Source organism: Castor canadensis, chromosome 2 (assembly GCF_047511655.1).
Source record: "Castor canadensis chromosome 2, mCasCan1.hap1v2, whole genome shotgun sequence".
Classification (NCBI taxonomy): domain Eukaryota; kingdom Metazoa; phylum Chordata; class Mammalia; order Rodentia; family Castoridae; genus Castor; species Castor canadensis.
The window spans coordinates 6,351,557-6,376,521 of NC_133387.1; the positions used below are offsets into that span (position 1 = coordinate 6,351,557).

At 57.5% G+C, this 24,965-nt stretch overlaps 3 protein-coding genes across 10 annotated transcripts; 2 read left to right on the plus strand and 1 right to left on the minus strand.

Annotated features, from left to right (window-relative positions):
* The first annotated feature begins 1,865 nt into the window (after positions 1-1,865).
* On the plus strand, positions 1,866-4,350 carry Tmub1 (transmembrane and ubiquitin like domain containing 1). Of its 3 annotated transcripts, XM_020176374.2 has the most exons (4): positions 1,897-2,022; positions 2,422-2,508; positions 2,850-3,268; positions 3,547-4,350. In XM_020176374.2, the coding sequence occupies exons 3-4, from the start codon at positions 2,880-2,882 to the stop codon at positions 3,896-3,898; spliced, it is 741 nt and encodes a 246-aa protein (XP_020031963.1). In that variant the 5' UTR covers positions 1,897-2,022; positions 2,422-2,508; positions 2,850-2,879; the 3' UTR covers positions 3,899-4,350. The 3 variants fall into 3 exon arrangements, with proteins under 3 accessions (XP_020031964.1, XP_020031963.1, XP_073916799.1); XM_020176375.2 differs by lacking the exon at positions 2,422-2,508 and having other exon boundaries at positions 1,866-2,022; XM_074060698.1 differs by lacking the exon at positions 1,897-2,022 and having other exon boundaries at positions 2,199-2,508.
* A 231-nt stretch (positions 4,351-4,581) lies between these two features.
* Positions 4,582-8,648, plus strand: Fastk (Fas activated serine/threonine kinase). 4 transcript variants are annotated; one of them, XM_020176388.2, is made up of 10 exons: positions 4,582-4,776; positions 5,496-5,918; positions 6,373-6,549; positions 6,643-6,782; positions 7,231-7,444; positions 7,533-7,692; positions 7,888-7,979; positions 8,061-8,196; positions 8,268-8,382; positions 8,458-8,648. In XM_020176388.2, exons 1-10 carry the CDS (start codon positions 4,695-4,697, stop codon positions 8,563-8,565), a joined length of 1,647 nt encoding a protein of 548 aa, XP_020031977.1. In that variant the 5' UTR covers positions 4,582-4,694; the 3' UTR covers positions 8,566-8,648. The 4 variants fall into 4 exon arrangements, with proteins under 4 accessions (XP_020031977.1, XP_073916782.1, XP_020031979.1 ...); XM_074060681.1 differs by having other exon boundaries at positions 6,646-6,782; XM_020176390.2 differs by lacking the exon at positions 4,582-4,776 and adding an exon at positions 4,869-5,008.
* An 81-nt stretch (positions 8,649-8,729) lies between these two features.
* Slc4a2 (solute carrier family 4 member 2) lies at positions 8,730-24,884 on the minus strand. 3 transcript variants are annotated; one of them, XM_074060667.1, is made up of 23 exons: positions 24,467-24,884; positions 21,020-21,133; positions 18,925-19,090; positions 18,525-18,766; positions 18,326-18,444; positions 16,725-16,957; positions 16,482-16,624; positions 15,138-15,318; positions 13,896-14,031; positions 13,630-13,795; positions 13,412-13,526; positions 13,108-13,292; positions 12,722-12,947; positions 12,409-12,624; positions 12,179-12,327; positions 11,881-12,075; positions 10,868-11,119; positions 10,684-10,773; positions 10,335-10,501; positions 9,662-9,915; positions 9,403-9,572; positions 9,035-9,208; positions 8,730-8,944 (listed from the first exon to the last, which is right to left on the minus strand). In XM_074060667.1, exons 2-23 carry the CDS (start codon positions 21,068-21,070, stop codon positions 8,864-8,866), a joined length of 3,711 nt encoding a protein of 1,236 aa, XP_073916768.1. In that variant the 5' UTR covers positions 21,071-21,133; positions 24,467-24,884; the 3' UTR covers positions 8,730-8,863. The 3 variants fall into 3 exon arrangements, with proteins under 3 accessions (XP_073916768.1, XP_020031976.2, XP_073916773.1); XM_020176387.2 differs by lacking the exon at positions 24,467-24,884 and adding an exon at positions 23,346-23,517; XM_074060672.1 differs by lacking the exons at positions 21,020-21,133; positions 24,467-24,884 and adding an exon at positions 20,380-20,419.
* Between the last annotated feature and the right edge of the window lie 81 nt (positions 24,885-24,965).

Here is a 24,965-nt window from a genome sequence, read left to right on the forward strand (position 1 = left end):
CTGGCTTTGAACCGTAATCCTCCTGATCTCTGCCTTCTGAGTAGCTAGGACTACAGTTGTGAGCCACCAGTGCCTGGCCAAACTCACTTTTCCAAGGCAATATTTGAGGCACTTGCATCCACAAGTAGGAGTGGGGAGACTAGGCTATAATATTTTGAATCAAGACCAGCCTGTGGGCCTGCCTAAGCAAATAGTTTGAGAGACCACATCTCAAAAAGCCACAGCAAAATGGACTGTAGGTGTGGCTTATGTGGTAGAGCCCCAGTACCATCCAAAAACAGAACAGACTAGTGTGGGTGACTCACATCTATAATCTTAGCTACTCAGAAGGCAGAGATCAGGAGGATCCAGGTTTGAAGCCAGCCTGGGGTAATTAGTTCAGACACCCTATCTCAAAAATACCCAACACAAAACAGGGCTAGTGGAGTGGCTCAAGTGGTAGAACACCTGCCTAGCAAGTGTGAGGCCCTGAGTTCAAGCCTCAGTACAGTGAAAAAAAAAAAAAAAGTCTGGCAGGGCGCCATTGGCTCACACCTATAATCCTGGCTACTCAAGAGGCAGAAATCAGGATTTCGGTTCAAAGCCAGCAAGGGCAAATAGTTCACAAAACACTATCTCAAAAAAACCCTTATACATATATATATATTTGGTAGTCCAAATTGCCTTCTGGCGTCTGCTCTAATACACAACGAGACCGGGGTAGTGGCCACCTATATATATATAGGGCTGGTGGAGTGGCTCAAGAAGCCCCAGTAGTGCAAAAAAAAAAAAATCTGTAAAGCCATGCCAGTACTTGGGAGGCTGAGGGCAGTATGAGAGACCTTACTGAGACCCTGTCTCACGAAAAAAAAAAAAAAAAAGGAAGAGGGTGTGGCTCAAGTGGTAGACTGACTGCCTAGCAAGTGCAAGTCCATGATTTCAAAACCCAGTTACAGAAGAAGAAAGAAAGAAAGGGAGGGAGAACAGGAAGGAGGGAGGGAGAGAGGGAGGGAGGGAGAGAGGGAGGGAGGGAGGGAGGAAGGAAGGAAGGAAGGAAAGAAAGAATTCACAGACTGGCCTGTGAACTCCAGGATGTGAGATTTCTGTGGATAATAAAGCCCAGAGGAAGAAGGGAAAATTCACAGAAGGTAGCTGTCCCAGGTGTAGCTGGGACACATCCTCTACACAGAAACACTCATAAGGATTTAATTTTCCAGCCAGGTTTGGGTAGAGAGAATGCACTAATAGTAGGCAAACAAAATCTACTGGGACACACATCCCATACAGTTTTCACACTTATTTAATAAGTTATCAGTTTTCTTTCTTACAATTGATTTATGAGGTATGTTTTAGGAATGAAGCAACTTAGTTCATTGATTTAATGACCCAGCTGAAATCACACAGCTAATAAGCAGGGGATAAGGGATCAGGATTTGTGTTCTGTTCCGGAGTCCGTGCTTCCTTCACAGTCTTTTGGGAGCCAGGTGGAGCAGGGGGCCAGAGAAAGGGGACAGACCTGGGGACTAGGATCCTCAGCTAGCCTGTGAGGCAGGTGAGGCAGCCAGTACATACTGGGCTCTGGGTTGCAGAGACAATTTGGTGGTCCAAATTGCCTTCTGGCGTCTGCTCTGATACACGACGAGACCGGGGTAGTGGCCACCAGAGCTCCCCAGAGCCTTCATCACTGCATCACGAACACGGGTGTTCTGACTTGCTCCAGCTGACGTTGGTGACTGGAGTGACAGATGCTTTGGCTGCTGACGGCGGAGGGGGCGGATCCTGCTGCTGTCCAAATCTCTCCGGCTAGCAAAACCCCCAGGGTCGTCCCCACCAAACCCTGGGCTACACGTCAGCCGGGGGAACCGAGCCCCGCACGTGGGTCCGCAGGGCAGAGGGCGGGGACTGAACGGTGCGGACTGCAACTCCCACAATGCTCCGGGCTGCGGCGGCGGGAAGGAGGGGTGCTTCAGGTGTCTTGCGACCTCAGCAACTCCCGCCCGGAAGTGCCCGAGGGGGCCGAGATGGAGCTAGCGGAGCCAGGCGGTGAGTCCCCGCGCGTGGCCGCGCCCACCCCGGCGCCCCAGGCCCCGGCTGGGCCCCGCCCCGGGATCGCCGGTGCCCTCCCGCGGCTTTGGGGGCGGGAAGATGGGAGGAGTAATGGGAGCAGTGGGGGTGGGGAGGGCAAAGTCTCGGTTCCCCGGTGGGATCCCGGGTCAGGCGGCCGCTGGGTTTGGGGGAGGCTTCCCGAGTTGGGCCGCCGCGTGGTGGGGCTTGGGTGGAGGGGCAGAGCTGGGTGGGTGGCAGCGCTCGGAGGCTCCAGATTGCCCAAGGGCGGAGTTTGACGTTTGGTGTGGGGGAAGCTTTGGGAAGCAGTCCGTGCTGCGGGTGGGGTTTGGGTAAAATGGCAAAGGGGGGCATAGAGATTCTTTTTCTGCTCCTCAGAGAAACTTTAGCGACAGAGCATTAGATGAACTTGGGGGTGAAATAGGTGAAGGAGTAAACTCTGGGATGAAGTGGAAAAAAGAATAGGTAAGCTCTGGGGTGAAGTTTGGTGGGGGTTAAATTTAGGGGCGGGCTTGCTTAAAAGGTGAAGGCCCTTCCCTTTTGATGGGTCTTGGATGAGTTAGAGAGCTGGTTAAATACCTAGAATTCAGGTAACAAAGTTTAGACTTGGAATTTGGTGATGAGAAGCGGCAGGAGACAAATTTGGGGCGACCGTGAGTCAGGTGCAGTCTACCCTGAGTGAGTAAGGGGACAGAGGAATTAGGACTGTGGGAGAGTTGTAGTGGTGGTGGAGTTAAGAGCCTGTTGAAGATCAGAGGGCACCTGGCCAGGCAGCCAGCCCATCACGGTTCTTTGTGTCTCTCCAGCTTGGTAACACAGCAGGCAAGGCAGGTGCCATGGCCTTGATTGAAGGGGTAGGTGATGAGGTGACTGTCCTTTTTGCGGTGCTTGCCTGCCTTCTGGTGCTGGCCCTTGCTTGGATCTCAACACATACTACCGAGAGCACCGATCCCCTGCCCCAGCCGTCAGGGACCCCAACGCCAGTACAGCCCAGTGAAGCCATGGCAACCACCGACGGCGTCAGAGGGGAAGCCCCAGGGGCCGAGACCCCCAGCCTGAGACACAGAGGTCCAGCTGCACAGCCAGAGCCTGGCCCAGGGGTCACAGCAACAGCACCACCCCCGGACTCCCCACAGGAGCCCCTTGTGCTAAGGCTGAAATTCCTCAATGATTCAGAGCAGGTGGCCAGGGCCTGGCCCCACGACACCATTGGTTCCTTGAAAAGGTAAGCAGAAAAGAGGGTAGAAACAAAATGCTAAAGAATGGGGTGGGAGTGACTGCAAAAGGGCCACCAGAGATATAAAACTCCCCCTTGTTTTCTGTTTGGGGGAAATGAGCTCCCCAAATCACATGCTGTATTGTTCCCCTGTAGCAGACTGCCCCCCAGAGGCCACGGCCTTGGTAGTATGTGGAGGGCAGGGGTGAGAGGCGGGAGCCTTGCTCTGGGCAAGGGACTAGGATTGCCTGAGGCCTGCTCTCTTACCCAGGTCCCTCTCTCCTCAGGACCCAGTTTCCAGGACAGGAACACCAGGTGCGACTCATCTACCAAGGCCAACTGCTAGGAGACGACACCCAGACGCTGGCCAGCCTTCACCTCCCTCCCAACTGCGTTCTCCACTGCCACGTGTCCACGAGGGTCGGTCCCCCACATCCCCCCTGCCCACCGGGGTCAGAGCCAGGCCCCTCCGGGCTGGAAATTGGCAGCCTGCTGCTACCCCTGCTACTGCTCCTGCTGCTTCTGCTCTGGTACTGCCAGATCCAGTACCGGCCCTTCTTTCCCCTGACCGCCACCCTGGGCCTGGCCAGCTTCACCCTGCTCCTCAGTCTTCTGGCCTTTGCCATGTACCGCCCATAGTGCCTCCAAGGGCTCTTGGCAGCACAGCTGTCCCCCCTGGACCTCACTCCCCAAGGCGTGGTGGGAGCTGCTGTCTGCCCAGGCCAGCCTCTCCAGCCTGCCTCTTCCCACTACCCTGGAGCCCAGCCCTGCGCCGCAGAGCAGTCCGGGGACTGGTGGAGGCACCTGCCTGTGAGCTTCATGTCTCTGGGCCACCTCCTGGAGCTTCTGGCCCCCAGCCCTCACTGACAATGGCCTCCTCAAGATCAGGAACTTGCTGTCGCTGCCTTGGCCCTGAGCAGAGCCGGGCCACACCCCTGGGCCCGCCTTAGTGTTCTGCCAGAGGACCGAGCCACCTCTAGTCCCTAAGAGCTCCTTAGGGGACCCACAAACTGGGAGGCTGGTAAAGGGGAGCTAGGAGGGACAGGTGTCCTCTGGAACTTGTGCAGATTAAAGTAACTGTGAAGTTTTCACTCTCGGTGTGCGTCTGTGTGGGGCTGAGGAGCGAGAAGTCTTGCTCCTGGGGGAAATGGAAGGGACCAGGACCAGCGTCTGGCCCTGTGCACCCTACCCAGGTCAGGCAGCTGACCTCCCTTCGCATCTGAGTCCCACGGATTTCAGGCTCTGGCACGGCAGCCCCGCCCCCGCCCTGGCCACGCCCCCGCGTCGCACGCGCACTTCCCGGAAGCGGGGGGCGGGGCCTGGGGGGAGCCCTGGTTCGCAGCGCCTGCCGGGAGCCACGTCTCAGCTGGCGGAGTCCTGCGCCGAGATTGGCGTCCGGGGCTGCTGGGAAGATGGCGGACTTGGTGACCTGCTGATGAGAAGGCTGCGGGGGGAATCCGGCTGCCGGGCCCCAAGACCGACTGAGGGAGCGACCTGCGCGGGGCCCGGGGAGTCATGTAGGGTGGCGTCTGCGCGGAGGGCCGCGGGAGGGCAGCGGGAGCTGGCGTTAGCCACGGGCTTCTGGCGTCCCCAGACCGGGGTGGGTGTAGGGGCCCCCGACAGCATCGACTCAGCGCCTTCGCAAAGCTGCGCACCCGAGCCCTGCGCGCCGTGCGAGGTGAGCGCTGTGTTCTCCTTTCACGGGTGAAGAGACTTAGGCGAAGCCACTTGTCCAAGGTCATGCAGCTGGTAAGTGGGATCGCCCAGCATGGGACCCAGCATCGTCCAGCTGCGGAGTCCGCATTCCACCCTCCGTGCTGCCACCACCTCCTGCGGGAGGGGGAGGTAGCCTTGAGGGCTCATTCCCGGGACCTCTCGGGTTCCAGGCTGGGCGCCAACCGCTAACCCTGTAAATGACCTCGGGCTGATATGGGCCTTAATTCTCCACCTGTGAAACGAGGCAACGCCAGCCCTGCGACTCCTCATCAGCGTGTTTGGAGCATCGGAGGAGATAATGCATGTGAAATTGCTTTGTGAATCGCTACGTTGAGCACCCTGAAGGACTGGGGTTACTGTTGCAAGTAGAGGGGGAACAGGGTGGGAGGGAGACCAGAGCAGTCACAGAGGGTTGCTCTGACCCCAGACTCCTCTGGATGGGGAGTGAGGTAAGGAGTAGGTAGCAGGGCTTTCTCCTCTTTGGAGGAAACCTCACCCGATTTTCTGGGCCACCTCTCAGGGTCTCCATCACCCAACTCCATGCTTCGAATCCTGCTGTCTGCGAAGGCCTCCCCTGCTCGGCTGTCTGGCCTGCTGCTCATCCCACCAGTACAGCCCTGCTGTTTGGGGCCCGGCAAGCTGGGGAACCAGATTTTTGGAGGAGGTCCCCATGCAGGCCCCATGCAAGGCTTGCAGCGGCTTCTGGAACAGGCGAGGAGCCCAGGGGAACTGCTGCGCTGGCTGGGCCAGAACCCCACCAAGGTGCGCCCTCACCACTACCCTGTGGCGCTTCGTCGTCTGGGCCAGCTCTTGAGGACTCAGCCCCAGCCACCTCCTGTGGAGCAGGCCACACTGCAGGACTTGAGTCAGCTCATCATCCAAAACTGCCCCTCCTTTGACATTCACACCATCCACGTGTGTCTGCACCTTGCAGTCCTACTTGGTGAGGAGGACTTCTAGGAGTGTGGGTGTTTGGGGAGGAGTAGAAGAGTAGAGGACCCCAGGTCACTGACAAGAGTTGGCCTGGCTTTTGCCTAGGAATGTCACATAACCTGGCACACTTGTTGCTTCTCATGTCTACAGCAGATGTTGGAGTCAAACAGCATGCGTCCCAGCTACTTGAGTGCTGCCCAAGATTCCTTCTAATAGTCACTGCAGTTTGTCACACTTGGCATGAAATGACAACCAGTTTGACACCTTTTATAAGGCTTTCCCTAAACTGTCCTGATACCTCACGTTCTCATACTTCACATCTCTCCTATGTTTCCCATTTAAACTCTAGTACCTTTGTCCCACTTGAGAAATGAGGAGATGTGTGGATTCAACCCACCAATTAGAACAGTATAGCACAGTCCTCTTAGCAAGACTGTCCTTGCCCCTCTCCCTTTCTCTCTCAGGTTTTCCATCAGATGGGCCCTTGGTGTGTGCCCTGGAGCAGGAGCGAAGGTTCCGCCTCCCTCCAAAGCCACCCCCCCCACCACAGCCTGTCCATGGTGGGCAAAGGCTGGAAGCTGCTTTGAGCTGTCCCCACTTACTGCGGTACCCACGGCAGCATCTGATCAGCAGTCTGGCAGGTGCTGAAGGGTTAAAAGCAAAAGGGTGCAGGAGGCTAAGTTGTCTGGGCTGAGGTGCAATCTAGCCCAGTGTGACAAGGCTATTCTCTGCAGAAGCAAGGCCAGAGGACCTGACCCCTCATGTCATGGTGCTCCTCGCCCGGCACCTGGCCCGGCACCGGTTGCGGGAGCCCCAGCTTCTGGAAGCCATTGCTCACTTCCTGGTGGCCCAGGAAGCCCAGCTCAGCAGCAAGGTGGGCTTGCCTCCCACCCTTCCCTTCCCCTCTGTGAGTCACCCTCGGAGACCTGGTCAGGCCCGGTTCCCTGTCCAGCTTGTTTGGCCTCTTTCTCCTGAGGCAAACACTCCAGCTGCTAGGCTGCTCTGCTCCATATCCCTAGGCGTCCATCTGTACTCACTCCCCCAGCTTGGCCAATTCCCATGACCAGTATGGATCCCTCCAGCTCTGTAGGTTTCCAAAGCACTCTTGGCACCAGCCTAGCCTCATCTACCCATTGCTACAAGTCTGTTGGCTAGACCCCACTGTGATGCCCCTCTTTGTAGTAATAAGATACCTTGTGGCTCAAGATACCTTAGGCTATTGAACTAGAGGGCCATTCTGCCTTGACAGCAGTGTTACAGGCTGCGCCACGCCTCCCTGAGGTCTGCTGGTGAAAGATGCGGAGCACTGCTCTCCTCCACAGGTGGTACAGAAGTTGGTCCTGCCCTTTGGGCGGCTGAACTACCTGCCTTTGGAGCAGCAGTTTATGCCTTGCCTTGAGAGGATCCTGGCAAGGGAGGCAGGGATGACACCCTTGGCCACAGTCAACATCTTGATGTCACTGTGCCAGCTGCAATGCCTTCCTTTCAGAGCCTTGCACTTTGTCTTCTCCCCAAGTTTCATCAATCACATCAGTGGTGTGTAGACGGGATGGCTGGTGGGGCAGAGGGGCAGGGGGTGTCCAGGGGTCGGCCCAGTGTCCCCCCCGTCCTCACTTCCCCACAGGCACCCCTCATGCTCTGATTGTGCGACGCTACCTCTCCCTGCTTGACACGGCTGTGGAGCTGGAGCTTCCAGGATACCGGGGCCCCCGCCTTCCCAGAGGGCAACAAGTGCCCATCTTCCCACAACCACTCATCACTGACCGTGCCCGCTCCAAATACAGGTGGGCAGGTAGTCTGAGGAGAGGGGTGGGACAGCCACGGAAACACAAAGTAGACCGGGCACCATGCATGGCTCTTAGCGATCTCAAGAACAGGCCCAGAGGCAGTGAAGGGGTTTGCCCAGGGTGGCGGTGCTCAGCAAGGACAGACTACATGGAGGCCTTAAGGCTTTCCTTCCACTGGTGCCCTTTCCCCAGTCACAAGGACATAGTAGCTGAGGGGCTACGCCAGCTGCTAGGGGAAGAAAAATACCGCCAGGACCTGACTGTACCTCCAGGCTACTGCACAGGTGAGCTGCAGGTGGCCAGCAGCCCCAAAGCTGGGCAGTCCCAGCCTGGAGCAAGGCTAAGGCCCTGCCTCTCCCTTGCAGACTTCCTTCTGTGTGTCAGCAGTTCTGGTGCTGTGCTTCCTGTAAGGACCCAGGATCCTTTCCTACCTTACCCACCACGGTCCTGCCCACAGGGCCAGGCTGCCTTTAACCCTACAACCCGAGACCCTGCCCAAAGGTAAGGGAGCAGGTGGGAGAGCCTTGGCCACCTGGCTGCCAGGCCCTGAGCCATATCTGCCCCTTCTCCAGGGTGGTGCTGATGCTGCATGAACGCTGGCATTTCTGCCGTGACGGCAGGGTGCTGCTAGGTTCCCGGGCCCTGAGGGAGCGGCACCTGGGCCTAATGGGCTACCAGCTCTTGCCGGTGAGAGGCGCCCCCCTGCCCTGCATGCTCACCCTCCCGGCAGCCCCTCCGTAACCCTCTGTTCTCTCCCCACAGCTGCCCTTCGAAGAACTGGAGTCACAGAGAGGCCTGGCCCAGCTCAAGAGCTACCTAAGGCAGAAGCTGCAAACTTTAGGCCTCCGCTGGGGACCTGAAGGGGGGTGAGGGATACACATGGGGCTCAGGATGGCCCCCCCATGGGGGGTGGACAATTTGTTTTGGTTTTTCATTAAAGTCTCTTTCCTTTCCATGGTGAGTCTCATTTCTGGGACAGAGAGCACCCCCCCCCCACCCCCACCTTATACTCCATGAAAACGGAAGGCCAGGGCTAGGTGGGGGCTGAAGCATTTTACTGCAGGAGTGGGGAGAAGGGGACTTTAAATTATTAATCACTTAAATAAAAATGGGGGAGAAACCCATCCCACCAGCCCATTAGTCCCTCTGCTGTCCCTCCAGGTAGCGGCTACACAGGCATGGGCATCTCATTGTACTCATCCACGCCCTCGCGTTCATCAAACACAGGCTCCGCCTCATTAGCATCCAGCTGTGGGAGGAAGGGAACGGTGGGTCCTTCTAGAACCATGGGAACATGGAGGGTCTGAAGGGTTGGAGGGGAGGGGGCGGGGGTCCTTACACATTTCATCTCTCGATCAGTGAAGATGCGGGTGAGCACCACCATGCGCAGCGGCACTGTGAGGATGAGGATGAAGGGGAACGCCAGGGAGGCAGCCGTGGACATGACAGCCCAGAGCAGGGCCAGGCAGAGCAGCTGCAGGGCAGTGAACAGGTGCATCCGTAGGGTCCGAACCTGGAGGGCAGAGGCAAGGTAGCCCAGGCTTCTCCCCCAGCGAGCCAGCCACATCCAAACGATGATGGCCCTCCTTCCCCTCCAGAGAGAGGGGTGAAGTATCTCACGTGCCTCCAGAGCCCACTCTACAAAGAAGAGGCAAATGGGAACTGGCCCGGGTGAGGGTCTAGGGCCTATTCCGGGTGAGGACTCACCTTCTTGACATAGGTGACATCTGGATGGTGTTTGGGTGGCATGAGCAGCAGGTGCAGCCGCTCATAGAACTGGATCCCGTTGAGGGAGGTGACTCCCATGTACAGGAATATTCCAAAGAGCACGGCCAGTGGGATCTGCCGGAGCAGATTCCCGATAACCATGGAGAGGCCTGGAGAGGGGGAGAAACAGTTGGCTCCAGGTTTCTCCCCCAGTGGCCCTGGGGACCCATGGGAAAGGGGGAGAGTAAGGGCAGCATACCAACAAGCAGGGCCACCAACAGCCCTGTCACTCGCTGCTCCTTGACCTCCTGAATCTTTGGCTTATCCCCAGGCGCCACTGCCTTGCTCATGACAGTGAGGGCATTGGCATGAGTGACAGAGCGGACGGTAGCAGCAGCTAACCAGGGTAGGCCAAAGAGGGCACAGATGCCACCCATAGCCACAATGAGCAGCAGGTCCAGATGGAAGCCAGAGCCCTTTTGCAGCATGCGCTCTTTCTTGGAGATGATCAGCCTGATGGGGAGAGGGCACCACTGAGGCCAGGCGACACACAGTATGGCAGATCACACCTTTCCGGAACACCCCAGCCAGTCTGTTTACAGAACCTGGTGGTCCCTGTCCATTCCGTCAGGATTAGAATTCCATCAGCAGCTGAATCTGTGCCCTCAGCCCTTATGCAACAGGACCCCTCCCAGAAAGCCCTGCCAGTCCATCCCACCTGGCTTGCATTCTGTCCCCACCCTGGTCAATGTCAGTGCCATTTCTCCTGCCTACAAAACAAACTTTGGCTAGCCTGGTATTCAAGGTCCTCCTCCCCCCCAGGGTCCTTGTGTTCCCTTGCCCAACAGTGCCAGTTCCCATGCTGTCCCAGAGCCTGCCCAGGGACTCTGATCCCATGACAGCCCCGTAGCCTCTCAGGCAGGACGACTCACGTGGTGATTTGTGTTTCCATGAAGATCAGGATGAAGACCAAGACAGCGGGCAGCAAGCTGGCCACCATCATCCACACAGGGAAGGGGCTCTTCTCCCCCAGGGGGTTGATGACCCAGCCCCGCTTGTCAGGGGCTGTCACTGAGAATCCACTGGGCACATTCAGCTTCTGCAGGGCAGACAGTAGGATCATGGGCAGGGTGGACACGGAGAGCACACCACGGAAAAGGCTTGGTGTCTGCCCAGCTTAAGGATGGGTTCTGCCTGGGGGCTGGAACCCAGAGCCCAAGGTGGTGGAAGCAGCCCAGCTCCATGCAGCACCTCCTCATTGTCACTCATGCACTTCCTTACCTGGGTGTAGGTGTCTTCAATACTGTAATCCACAAGCACCATGATGAGGATTGCAATGGGCACCCCAAAGTCCCCGATGACCCGCCGGATCTGAGGGCAAGCACAGTACTCAGAGGCCTCCGGTCCCACTCCTAGTCACCTCCCTCCCTGTTCCCATCTCCCTCTGGTTTTTAAGTCCACATACCCGGCCAGGGAAAAACCGGCTGTTCTTGAATTTACGCAGGAAGAAGGCAATGAAGAAGGTGCCAGCCATAAGAACTAGTGACAGCAGGGCTGTGTTGGGCTGGCCACGGGGCCTCCCCTGTCCAGACTGCCCAGCCAAGCTCCCATTGCCTGGCTCCAGTGTGGTTGCTGCCCTGGCCCAAGTCACGTTGTCACCATCTGCCTCTGAACTGTTGGAGACTGAACAGCCATGGAGAGGATGCTCCTGGAAGATCTGGGGAAGGACCACAAAGGACTCTATTGGCTGAACTGGAGTGAGTACTCCAGAGCTCAGCTGGATGCTGGGTGGCCAGAGCAGGCAGAGTCAGTCTGCATTTCTTTTTTTTTTTTGGAGACAAGGTCTTACTATTTAACCTGTACTCCCTACAACTTGCTATACAGCCTAGGCTGGCCTTGAATTACAATCCTCTTGCCTCTGCTTAAATGCTGAGATTACAGGTGTGCATCACCACACCCACTTGAGCTTGTCTTGTTGGATTAAGAAAATGATCCAGTGGGCAATCTGTGAGCACAGGGTTACCCAGGACTAAGAGAGGATCTGAGGAGCTGGCTGAGTCAGGAATATCCAAAGAAGGGATGCAGGGGCCTGGTGGAGGAAGAGGACATAAGCACAGAGGACCAGGGGTGGCATCTCCCAAGCCCGTCACAGGTGTCTGATAGCCAGACCATAACTGTGTGTCACCTTTGGGCCATTTTCTTTCCACCCTCCTGAATTGTCTGACATTTTAACAAAAGTGAGTGTTACCTTTGCTATAAAAATACGTGAGTTTTTGAAAGATTGATCTGAACTGTGGCCTGTGTAGATGACAGGGAGGCCAGGGTGCCGGGGGTGGGGGGTGGTGTTCCATGAACTGTAGGCCCAGGGAACATGAGGACCAGCCTGGCCTCATGTTCAGAACAAAGAGCAAGAGACACAACAGGGTGCCTGGGGCTCCCTCCTGCCCAGAGGCCTCCATCTCATTAGGGCCTGCCCACCTTGACCAGTTTGTAGAAGGTCTCATAGATGAAGATGAGGGAGATGAGGAAGGCAAAAATCTCCTGGGTGAAGCGAGAGACAAAGCGGACCAAGAAGCTTCCTTCCAGGGCCACCATAAGCAGGGCGAGCAGCACCAACCAGAAGCCGATCCATACACGGCCCACCAGGTACTCCAGCTGATTGCTGCTACAGAACTGGAAGTGAGGAAAGGAGCTATCAGGCACAGAGCTTGGAGGGTACCGGGAGAGGTTTCTTGGGAAGAGGAAGGGCAGCTGAACGGGACAGGAAGGGTCTCACCGAGAAGAAGGCCTCCTCGAAGACCAGGAGAGGCCCAGAGAAGCCAATCACCAGCAGAGGCTGAGCCCCTAGCAGGCAGAAGACCACACCCTGGAGTGCTGTGGATATGATCAGCTCTGACACCCCTATGAGGTTCTGCGTCTTCTCTCCTGAGGGCACAGGAACAAGCTCAGCAGCTGGTGGCCAGGTCCTGTGCACTCCTGCTACCACCCTCAAAGCCTCTTCTTTACCTAGCAGTCCCCCAAAGGTGATGGCAGGAGACAGAGCGGCGAAGTAGATGAAGATGACAGCGGCCAGGCACTGGGGGTCAAGTGCATCACGGAAGTCACTCAAGTAGTGGGGGTAGCGGCGCCGCACATCACGGATTAGCCCCCCAAAGGGCCGGCCTGTCCGCCGAAGAGGATCGTCTTCGGCTGCACCTGCCACCTCTACCATCTGCAGGAGCGCTGCAACCCAGGCCTCCGTCAGGGCGCCTGTGAGGCCCTCCTCCCCCAGAACCCCTCCTCAGGAAGCCCCATCTGTCCCAGGCCTACATGGGCGTACCCTTATCTTGGGCAGACTTGGGCTCCAGCCCAGCCCCTGGGGGCAGCAGCCGTCCCTGTTCCTCTCGCTTCTTGAGCATCTGACGCTGGAAGTGGGCGACTGAACGCAGCAGCTCCTCGCCCTGCACTTCTGAGGGCGGCAGCACCACACTGCAGTCCAGGAAGGCGTTGATGGCAGTCAGCAAGTCGTCCCGTTCATCTGCCAGGTAGGCTGCCTCATGGAATTGCTGCCAACACAGGTGGGGATCAAGGAGGGTACCAGGAGGAGGCCAAAGGCCTGGAGCTGAGGCTGGGCTAGATCAGTGGCAGGACAGGTTGCATGGGGCCAGGTTGGCCCAGGGGTGGTGGTGGCACCAGGGAGCAGGGCCAGATGGGGAGGGAGCTGACCTTGTCAGACATGAGGGTGGAGATGGAGCGGCCGATTTCGTGGTAGTCCATGTTCGCGCTGCTGGGGCCCAGCAGCAGGAAGAGGAAGCGCACAGGGACAGGCACCTCCAGCACCGTGTCCAGTTCCACAGCCTCCCGCAGGCGCACGAAGGCCATGGTAGGCTGGGAGAGGAACTCCACACAGCCTAGGGGTGTTGGGCCATCATGGGCAAGAGCAGGTAGCAGGAACCTCCCAGCCCCCAGTCCAGGAAGGCCCTGAGGCCTGGCCATTGATACCCACCCCTCCCAGACTTGCCACACATACCCACAAGGACCACTGTGGCCTCAGCATTCTCTGGGATCTTCTCCAGCAGCTTTAGCTCATGCTTGGACTTGGAGCGGGTGATGCCAGCTGGTGCAGCTGGAGGTGGCAACTCACGCTGCAGGGCACAGAACTGTGCTCAGCCCAGCCAATACCTCCTCCCTACCCTGAAGCTTGTTCAAAGTTCTGCCTCCAGCCCCAGGCAGGGCCTGCTGTCTTACCTCTCGCTCCACCTCCAGCCGGGCCTCGGGAACACCTCCAATGAGTGGCTCTGTGACATGTGGGTCGCTCTCAGTACCCTGGGCATGGTGATGCCCCAGCAGGGAGCCCAGGGAGCCAGCAGAGATGTTGCGGGGGAATGAGAATTCCTTCTCGTCACTTGGGTGGCTGGTAGGACAGAGAGCAGCGAGGGTGAGGAGGGGGCAACACGGAACAGGGGTCAGGTGGGCAGGATATACCAGTGTCCCTCTGCCCTGCAGGGCTATACCTGTGTTTCAGCAGAAGGGCCCGCAGCACATTGGCTCTGTCCTCTGCCTTGATCTGGTCAGAGATGACCATTTGCTCCACCACCTGGTGGGCCACCCCAGGCAGGGTCTGCTGGTCCAGGTCCAAGAGCACAGCCCCTGAAATAAAGATGGCAGAGAGGGCTCCTCACCCCAGGGCAAGAAACAACAGTGGAGGAGGACAGAATGGTAGGTTGAGGCAGCCAGGTGGGTGTGGTCCAGGGGTCAGGGCACAGGTCTACAAATTGGGGAGCAGGGTTGAGTCCCAGCTCTGCCCAACATCTGTATGTATGCCTCTTTCCTCCCCACCCCATCCTCTCCCAGGATGCTGTGAGGCTGACAAGAGACCAACAAAATTCAGTCACCAGACACCCCTTCCAGGGAACATCTAGTTCAGGATGCCCAGCATGGCCATTCTGGGTAAACCCTGTTTGCTGTTAGAAAGTTCTTCCTCTTAGCTAGCCATGTGCTGCCTCCTCTGACAGTCCTCTGGGGTCCTCACTCTCTCTCTCTGGAATAATCACAGCTCGTCTGTGCTGTGGCCTTGTCCACATGGCAGCCCTTAGCCACCTGAGGCCTTCTCTTCCACCCCAGGCTTCTTGACTTCTCCTTTGCTTCTGCAAGCCTAATGGCTGCTCAGTGGGCGCTTACAGACCTCTCTCTTCTTTGTCTCATATAGAAATGAAAGTCCTTTCAAAAGGTACCAGGCCATTTATCTGGCAAGGTCAACTTTCAGGGACAGAGCACTAAAGAAGAAACAAAATCAAAGGCTCCTGAGCAGCCAAAACAGATCACAAAACTAGTGATAAAGCTCTTGCACCCTGGCAGGCACTTTACCCAAAGCACCAGAGCCACCCTCAGAGTCTGTTTACGCTTAGTTTGTAAAAAATTCTAACAGCAGATTTCTCAGTCCTCAGCTGCTTAGAAACAGGCCTTCAAAGAACAACTGGGAGTGATTACCCAACAGGAAGAAGGAAACAAGTGGTCATAGGGCTCGAAAGTCCTGTGTCTGTGGTTATTAGTGAAGTTTTTACAGCCCTACAGGTTAGACCGCATCCTAGATCCTCTAAGATGCTAACAAGGCATGCCAGGAATTTCAGGAAGCTTTCCATCGAAATGGTTTTTAAAGACATTTTAGTACCCAAAACATAGTAACTTTAGCTATGAGGCCTAGGAGCAGGAAGTTTCTCTCACAGTGAGAACAGGCAGGGGGACGAGGTGAGTACCATGGGCCAAGGTCCTGCGGAGCTCCAGGAGGCTACGGAAGGACAGTGAGGCTACGTGGGGCTTCCCCCAGCGCTCTGTCTCCTCCTCCACATCTTCCTCAAATTTGATCCAGCGGGCAGTCTCCCGCCACTGGGGCTCCTGGTTTTTATCCAGCAGTAACTCATTCAGCTCCACAAACACCTAGGGTGAGATGAGAAAGTACAGTGAGGTCTACGGCCACACCACCCTGAACGTGCCCGATCTCGTCTGATCTCGGAAGCTAAGCAGGGTCAGGCCTGGTTAGCACCTGGATGGGAGAAAGTACAGTGAGATGAGATGTACATACAGTGGTGGCCTGGGATACGACTTGGGAGAAGTGGCTCGGGAGGGACAAGAGACTGTGGGAGCATGGTGGATGGCACACAGGCATACGTGACTAACCAATCTGACGCCTCATTTCGTTTGTCTACAAAATGACAACAATGACGCCCACCTCCAAGGGCTATCATGAGGATTAAAGAAAGAGACTGTAAACATCAGCAGGCTGTAGGACTCCACACTGGCCAGGGCCATTGTGCATGAAAACAGGCTTCCGCACTGTTCTGTTTACTCACATTTAGGACTGGCACAACCAACTACAAATGACAAAGTATGATCACCTCTGCAGGACACTGCTAGGGCGGGGGCAGGAAGGAATTCGCCAAGGGTGGGAACGGTCTCCAGCTGGGCAGGGGCGATCTGGCTGCTGTGGGTGTGACATGTCTCTGAGCTGGACACTTAGCACAGGTGCAGTTTACTGCAGGGCTATTACACCTCAATAAAAAGGCTTGAAAAACTACACTAAGTCAGAGTTCAGGACCAGAGCCCTGCAGTCAAAGATGGGCAGTGTCACTAAGTAACTAAGTGACCTTGGCCAAGTCACAGACAGACCCTGGTTTATAGCTGACACCACCTGTGCTGCCACCTTCACAGGTTGTTGGGAGGGTCAAATGAGCACAGAGGTGACTGGGTTTTGAAAATGAAGTGCAGTGGTACATGGAGCCCTGTCCAGCCTAGAAGGTCCTTTGTTCAAACCAGGAAAAGATACTTCCTCTTCAGACTCCTTGCTGCCATCTGCCAGAAGTGGCCATGGTGAACACATTAGCGATGTCTCAGGTGGGACACAGTTACAACATGCAAATCAACAACATCTCAGATGGAAACCAAAGCCTGATGCCCAAACCCACACCGCTGTAAGGGTGCAGTACGCAACCTGTGGCCCATAGGGGCCATACCAGGGCTCCAGGTCACTACTGGTCTGCCAAGAGGGCAGAGGAGGGGCCAGGGACGGATGGAAGACAATGGAACAACACAGAGACCCATACCTCATGAGGCTTGTGGGGGGCCCGGGGCCGGGCCCGAGGCGTGGGGCCAGGTTCTCGTCCCTCTCGGGCACTTTGCCCAGACCCTTTGGCATTCTTCCGTACCAAGTGTCGCCGTACCCCAGGAACATCCTCAAATCGGTGACCTGGGGGCAAGCAGAGGGCCAGGGCAAGGATCAGGCTCACCTTTCTCTTACTCCTTTTCCCACCTACAATGAGCTTGGCCAGGGCCCCATCAGCACTCACTTTTCATGAGATCAAGGTCAGCTGTGGCCAGCGTCTGGGCCTCACTCTCATCAGTAGGAACCTGAGGCAGCAGTGCCTGTTCCACCCCAGTCATGCTCCCAATGCGCCTTCTTTCCTGAAGGTTGTAGCTGCGATGTCCAGGTTGGGCTTTGGTCAGGGGGCGCCCTGAGGCACCTCCATCGTCACCTGCAGCTGCGCCACTGGCCACTGCCACAGCTTCCTCCACCAGGGCTCTGCAGACAGACAAGCCATGAGCTGGGAAAGCCCTCCCACTCCCCCATTCAGGGGAGCTTTCCAAGGGGCCACATGGATCACACCCTCTTAGCTGCCACTGTTGGAATGTGGGGATGTGGAAATAGGGAGCATTCTGGAAGTGGACTGCCAGCATTTGGATCCCAGCTCTCACCTTTCCTGGCCATGCAGCCCCAACAGTCACAGAAACCCCAAGGACTATCTGGACATAAACCCCTCCTCAGTAGAATGGGATGAGGCCAGCCCCAAGCTGCTGTAGGAGGTGACATTTTGAAAAGTAGCAGTACAGGGCTTAGCTCATAGCAGATGTTCTAGAATTTTCTTTATGTTAGTTAGCGTTGGTTCTCCTGTCCCTCTGCCCTCCCAGGCACAGCTCTAACCACAGGACTCAAAGGTTCACAAGGTCCTCTACTTCTGATCAAAGAGAGGAAGAACATGGAGACGGTCTATGAAACTACAGCCAGCTCCCTGGACTTGTGAGGAGGGTCTGCACCTCACAGCTCCTGCCCCTTTTCCCACCACCAGTATCCCAGTCCCTGCCATATCATCCTTCTCTCTCCTGATACAGAGGTTCTCCAAGACTGGAGCTTGTGTCCCTTCCCAGGACCAGACATCCAATGCCAGGCTTCCCTGCATACCACAGCTTGGTGCCCTGGCTTTGTGGCAGCCTTGCCTACCTCTCCACTCATCTCCCAGTGTCAGGCTTTCCTTGAGGCTCCTGCTGCCAGTTCCCTTGCCAGCCTGGCTCCCAGCAAGCCTATGTACTCACTCTCCTGAGGGGCACCATGCCCTTCACTACCCAAATCCCTTCACGCTGCCTGGTACCCAGAAAACAAGTCTGTGATAGTCATGACCTTGAGAACTTGTTCAAAGTTATTTCCTCCAGGAAGCCTTCTCTGGCAAGTGCCCCCAAACTCCCATCACCATTGGCACTGAAGTATGCCAGAGCCAGGCCCCTGGTTGCAGTGATGACGTTTTGGTGCCATTTCATGTGATGACATTTGGTGGACTGGCAGCTCCCCAAGAACAGTAGGGGGTTCTCCTCTTTCTCTCAAGACCTGGAGTCCCAGCAGGTGCTGGGAGGTCACCAGCCTAGTACCCAGTCAGTGATGGGATGGGGATGGGGGGGCCAAGGGGCATCTTAAAGACTACTAAACTACCCTGTAATCCCTACCTGGGAGAATTGTGCTGTTATGCTGTCATCTGCCCAGACATCTGGTGAAAGGTGACTGACCTACAATCTGAACCCCAGCCTGGTGACTCCAAAACTCTGGCTTTCTCCCTCATTCCCTTCCTGATCTAGCAGGAGACATGTCTGCTTGGAACACCAATGATTACAGTGTCCTTACCCAGTCTGGGCCCCTTTGGTGGCCCGGGGTGCCACCTCCTGAGGGGGCAGCTGCACAGGGGGAGATGGACTAGTCCTCTCGGCCTTCCGGTCGGTACCCTCATCCTCTTGGAGAAAGAACTGCAACAGGAAGCCATGAGGTAAGGTGAGGCCAGGCCAGGGCCCTACAGACATTCCCCAGGAGCTCAGGTACCACTCACCTGCACAGAAGAAGGTGTGGAGGCAGGGGATGGCTGTGTGAGTGCCCGGGCTCCCTCAGCTTCACTGGCTTCATCTTCATCTTCCTCCCCTTCCTCAATGGTGGGGGTTTCCCCAGTGGGGGAGGTTCCAGGGCGCCTTCTTGGCTTCCGTCCTGGGCCCTGGGGAGTCTTGCGGCGTCGGGCATCAGGAGGCAGGTGAGTGGACAGTGGGTGGTGGATGTGATGGGAGGACTGGCGGTGGTCTGCAGGGGAGGAGGGGCTTGGCTACTGACAGGTACAGCATCCCTCCCCCACCATCCTGGCTCCCAACTGCAACCCCTCCCACTGGAACCCAGTCCCTTCTTTGCTGGACAGTCCAGCCCAAGCCCTCAGCCTCCACCTCCCTTGCCTGCCCCCTCACACTCAAAGTCTTCCTCCCCATAGCTGCGGCCTGGCTCCTCCCCTCCACGGGACCCAGCTTCTTGAAGGATCTCCTCAAACCGCTCCACGCCCAGGGTGCGGTGAAGTTCGTCTTCCTCCTGCTGGGGGAACCCAGGTGTCCCAGGACCCAAACTCTCTGGCTCTGGCTGTGAGAAAGAGGGGTGGAGAGGACACACAGATGCTCACCCCAAAGCCCCACTCCATCCAGGGCCAGAGATCTAGTTCTCTCCGGCAGCTGTGCCCTCCAACGCCACGGACCCAGTCCTGCTACAGCCTGTCCTCTCAAATGCAGGGACCCAGCAGCTTACCCATCTAATGTCAAGGACCTAGTCCCCATCAGCAACTTGTCCTCTCAAATGCAGGAATTGAACACATCCCCAGGAGCTGCCCCTCCAATGCCAGGGACCCAGTCAGATCCGCAACCTGTTCCCTGAGTTTCCAGCTCTCTGGACCCTGTCTGTACACTCAGTGCCAGGCAGCTCCAAGGCAGGTGGAAGGGCCCACTCTAGAAGTCTCCTCAGAACTCCTGCATCCAGTCCTTCTGCAGCTGGGAATGTGAACTGAACAGTTCATGTGGCAGAAAGTGAAGAAACTCCTTTTGGCTGTAGGACAACTGCTGAGCCCCAAAAGTAACTTCTGGAGGCGTCTTAAGTTTAACTGCCCTGGAGTAGGTCTGAGCCAAACCCCAGCCCTGCCTGGACAGGAATGCATGTGCTTGCCTGGCCAAGGGAGCTCCCATCCACAGTAGCAAGCACTCCCACCTAGCCATTCATCCCCACTCAGCCCCTCAGCCAGCTAGCCCCACCCCCTCACCCCACCCCCACTCCCCCCACCTGAGTCATCCTGCAGGAAAGCAGCAGCAGCAGCAGTCAGCACCAGCAGGGCCAGCTCAGGGCAGGGACTGCAGAGCTTGCGAGAGCTCAGCTGCCTAATCGGGCTGCTGCCTGGCCCAGCCTGGTCTGGCAGCCTTGGTCTAGCCTCCCACCCACCCTCTGCTGGTCTCAGCTCCCAGCGACTCCGGCAAATATTTGCTCAAGAGCCTCTGGACCTGAAGGGCATCAGGACCTCCAAGGGCAGGGGTATGCAGCCCCCTCCATGGCAGTGCCAGCCGCTAAAGCAAGGAAGAACCAGGGGAGGAGGTCCAGATGAAGGGTGGGTCTTGGGGAGATCTACAGGGGTGGGGTGCAGCCAAAAGCACCAAGAGCTGGCAGGGGCACTGGACAGGAGAGGATGGGAGGGCCAGAAGGATGGCATCTCCCGTCTGGGAGGGCTCCTGCCCAGCCATCTCTGTAGCTCCAGTGGGCTCCCCCCAAGCCCTCAGCCCCATTCCCAACAGAAGCAGGCAGGCAGGAAGAAGCAGGCAGAGGAGCAAGTCACTGGGGAGGGAGCTTCGGAAGGCTGGGGAGGGGGAGGGTGGGTCAAGGACCCCTCGCACCTGAGGCCGCAGGAGGAAGTCCATGGCGGCAGGGGTGAACCTGGGAAGGAGGGGGAGGACACCTGCCTGCGCCCCTTCTCAGTCACGTGCCCCGCTGGGCCAAAGTGACCAATAAGGGGCTGATTGTGGCACTGAGGTTAATCATTAGACTTCTTAGGAAAATCAGGAGGGGGACTTGTGGGCGGTGGCCATGGGGGGGGTGGGAAGGGCAGGCCTGGGTGGCACATGGAGGCGGGGCTGGGGCGGGGCCAACTATGGCCAGCTAACTCTGCCCAGTGCCCAGAACTACTACTACATGTGGACCTCCAGACCTGTGCGAACCAACCCCAGGATCTAAAGCTCGGTTGTAGGGGGAAACCCAAGGTCCTCATTCTCAAAGTTTCTGTCCAGCTAAGACTAAACTACCACCCTGTGTCTTCAGCAAAAACCCTCAACTCCCACCCCAGGAATGGGAGCCATCTGTCCCCTCTCACCCATTCCCGCACCTTCACACTCCACACGAGGTCAGGGTGCAGATGGCAGCACCTCTCTCTCAATCCACCACAGCCTCCTTTCCTGAGCTTATGAATGCCGCCCCCCACACCTCCAGGCTGGAATACCTTTGGCCATCGGGACTAGCTGACCCACAGGCAGGACTCACCTTGTGGAAGGAATCTCCGCCCGAGGCGGGGCGCCTGGGGGCGCTGCTCATGGCCAAATCTTAACCCTTTTCACTGTCGCTGCGGCTTTCAGGGCAACAAGGTGGAGGCATAACCTGGGTGGGGGAGAGAACCAGTCACCATGGGACAGGAGAGCAGAGTAGGCCTGGCCAGCAGGACGCCTGACCCAGGGGAGAAAAGGAGCCCCAGCTGCTTGCACAGTCTCGATGCTCAGGATCCTCCTAGACTATGAAGACCTCAGAATGGCCCTTAGAGGTGGCAAGAGCAAAGAGGAGAGTTATTTATAGGAAGAAAAGACCAAAGAGAGATGAGGGGAAGACTGAGGCAATGGAAGCCATAAAGGGCCTCGAGACTGAGCAGAGGAGGAGACACAGGAATGGGGAGAGGCTGCAAAAAATGAGGGAGGAAGGAGTCAAGGCCCAGCCCTGGAGAGAAAGCAACAGAGATGAGGGAGGGAGAGATAAAGGACAGAGAAAGAACGGGAGTAAAGGGCCAGGCAGAAATAGGAACCCTGGAGGTGGGCCTGCGACCAGAGAGGGGTGTGGTGAAGAGTGAGACACCCTGTGGAGCAGAGGGGTGTGGAGAAGGGGGCTGGCTGCCCAGACAGGAGAGGGCAAGAAAGAACTCTGGAGAGAGCCCAAGACAGCAAGCAGGGGGCCTGTCAGTAGGGAGGGGGCACCCCCTCCCCAAGGCAGACCAGGCAGGGAGGCACCCCTCCCCCTGCTGCCTGTAGGCAGGACTGAAGCCGGCTCCTAGGGTAAAGCGCAGCAGCCCAGCTCTATTCTGTAGGAGGGAGGAAGGGGCAACAGTGGACTCTTGCTGGGCAGAGCTTTATAATGGGGGAGGGGCACGTGATGGCTCCCAGGGGATGGGCACAGAAAGCCTGAGGGGCAGTCCCTATCCCTCCTCTCCCTAGTCTGAGGCCTGGAAAATGTGAGTGGCAGGGCTGCTGTCCTCCTGATGGTGACTGTTGGGGGGGTGGCACTGTGTTGGGGGTGGGGGAATTGGAGCAGTAGACAGGCTGGAGGGAACCCAACCAGTGCAAATCCGGGTACCTATTCCCCCAGTGACAGCAGTACAGGGCAGCACCCAAGGGGCTCTGAAGGTAACAATATGAAGTTCCAGATGTGTTGTTGGGGAGTCAGGATTGCTTTATTTAGGACTACATTGGGGGTAAGACAGTTCAATGTAGGGTCAAAAAATAAAGGTCTGGGGGGTTCAGTCCAGGGTGGGGAGCCTGGGTGACACATTCCTGGCAGGCACTCCAACTCAACTGACTGTTCCCTCCACCTCCCCCTCAGCAGGCCTTTAGCTAGTATGGGGGAGAAGTGCCCAGGGAGGGGTGTGGGGGAGTCAGTCCCCAGCACCTGCAGGTACTTACTCCCACCTCCAGGCTCTGCCCTCAGGGTGCTCCTCCACAATCCCCTCCTCCCTCTACCCACACGCCCCCACCCCTCCCGCGCTGTCCCAGAACACAAAGCAGCCTCTGTCCAGAACATCGGTGTCCATAATCCGAGTGGGGGCACATTCCGGGGACCAGCCCCAACCCGCCCAGAGGATTAGCATCTTTCCCCTTGCCCACGGGATTAGCACCACGGACCCCCACTTGGGCATTAACCACTACCCAAGTGAATTCGTACATTCCACAGCTCTTGGCTGTGGGGCTGGCAGGAGAGAGGAGGGTGGATAAAGTGGACCCTGGATTTCAGGCAGCGCCACCCCCAAATCCAGCACAGGGCTCCTCATCCAAACAAGGCAGCCCCCCAAAAGTCAGGTCCAACTCTTCAAGCACGTCTTTCCCATCCCCACCCAGCTGCTCTCTCTTCTGCTTGACCCCCGTCCTGACCTGACCCGCCACCACCCCCCTCCCGCCGTTTCCCGGCTCCGCCTCCCAACCCGGAGATGGGGCGGAGGGCCCCAGCAACCCCCAGACTGGTCACCCAGAACAGGACTAAGGGGCACTGTGGGCGAGTCGCAGGGGTGGGGGCTTCGTCTGGAGCTCGCCCAGCAGTGGGAGAGCGAGCTGGAGGCAGCACCTCCCTGAGACTACCCCCTCCTGGTGGCAGGGGGCGCGGCACCCCGGCTTTAGGAAACTCTAAGGAGCGACCCCGGAATCCCCGCTTTCTGACCAGCACTCCGCTCGCCTCTTCATCCCTATCCCCAAGACCTTCTTCCCCGCAACCCAGTCCCCGCCCTTTTCTCCACTTCCACTCCCTCCCTGCTCGAGTCCCGAGTTCCCCCTCTCCTTCCCCCTCCCTTCCTCCCTCCGCCGCCCTGGCTCTCTCCCGCCACCACCTATCCGCTTACCCGCTTGCTCTGGATTTCGTGCCCCGGGGTCTCGGGGTCTCTGCCGGTCCTCTGGAGCCCTCGCGCGCTCCCGACGGCTTCGCGGTGCCCACCCTGGGGCGCGCCCCCGCCGCTCCCAACTTCTTCCAACTCAACTTTCCCCCGCGCCGCGGGCAGGCCAGCCCCCAGCGTGCGCGCCCCCCAGCGCGCCGTGCGCGGCCCCGGCGCGGCGGGCTGAGAGGCGGAGAGCCGGCGCCGAGACCCGGGGGTGGGGGCGCGCTTCCACGCGCAGCCCTGCACGCGGAGCCCAGCGCTGGGGGGCATCCCCGCTGACCCTCAGCCCGGCTCCGCGAGGTTTCCGCCCCGGGCTTCCCCGCTCAGGGCTCAGACGCCCCAGGGACGCCGTCTCTTGGCTCTATTATGGCAACTCTGGGCGGAAAGGAGCCAGCCTCACGCTGGGGACCCAACGTGCCCAGGATAACCCGGAAATTCGAAGCGAAGCAAGTTGAAATATAAATACATCGGGGTTTAGAATTTCTTGCGCCGCTCCCACCTCCAATAACCACCCCCAGTGCCTCCAAGAAACCCCCTGTGTTTGCTAAGAGACAGTGGCATGCGAGTGAGAGCGGCCATAGTGCTGGAGGTTGGCTGCCCGTTACCCTGGTCTTACCGTAGGACAGGGCAACTTGAGGACGCTCTCCAACACACCCTGCTTTGAATTACCTCCACACTGAATGGAACCCTATTCATAGCCGACACCTATCTTTTAAAGACTAAAGACCTTTGTGTGTAATCTTGTTTTCCCAGCTAAATTATAAATTCTTTCAAATAAGGAATGTGTACTCCTTATTGCTTATTCCTCTTTGCTTCCTTAGTCCGCCACGTGGGTGAGTCACAGCATTGTTCATGCAAAAGACTCAGATATAAGTGAGTTAATTAACAAATGGTTAGCACCAACTCCGGTTCCTGCACTGTTTGGGATCCTTTTTTGCCCAGTTCACAGCCCTCAAGAATGCAATCATGAGACAATTAGAGAGCAGTGCAAGAAAATCTATAATCAACTCCTTGACGGTATGAGGTAAAGGCTGCTGCAAGTGTAGCATCTGTCTGTGGTCTTGTCTGTTAAGGGGGAGGTAACCAACCTGCCAGCCCTCGTGGGCCACACCCTGGCTGACTCCAGTGGGCCTGCTGTGGATCCTGGGATCTGGGGGTACTCCCAGGCTCCAGCCAGCTTGCCTCGGCATGTCAGAGTGGAGCAGCTGGAGTTCGATGGGCTTGGAGACGATAAACCCGGCCCAGCAGAAAGAGGGGTCTCTGGCGCGTGTGTCTCTCCACTCGAATCCAGTCTCTAATGGGGCACACCTGCCTCACTGCCCAACCCTGTGGTCAGCTGGTCCCTGTGAGATCATCAGCAGCAAGACATCGCTGAGAGCTATTTCCCAATTAATCCCAGGGTCGCTAGAGGACCTAGGAAAAGGTGAAAACTTGTGCTGAGGTTGTCAGGAGGTTGCTGAGACCTCTATACAAACCAGGTCAGAGCCAGGCCACCCGCGCCCGGGATCTAGGCCGTCAAACTCCAAAGCCCAAGCAGAGAGCGCCCCACCCCCACTCCCGCTGCATTCTGGAACGCGTAGTCCCCGA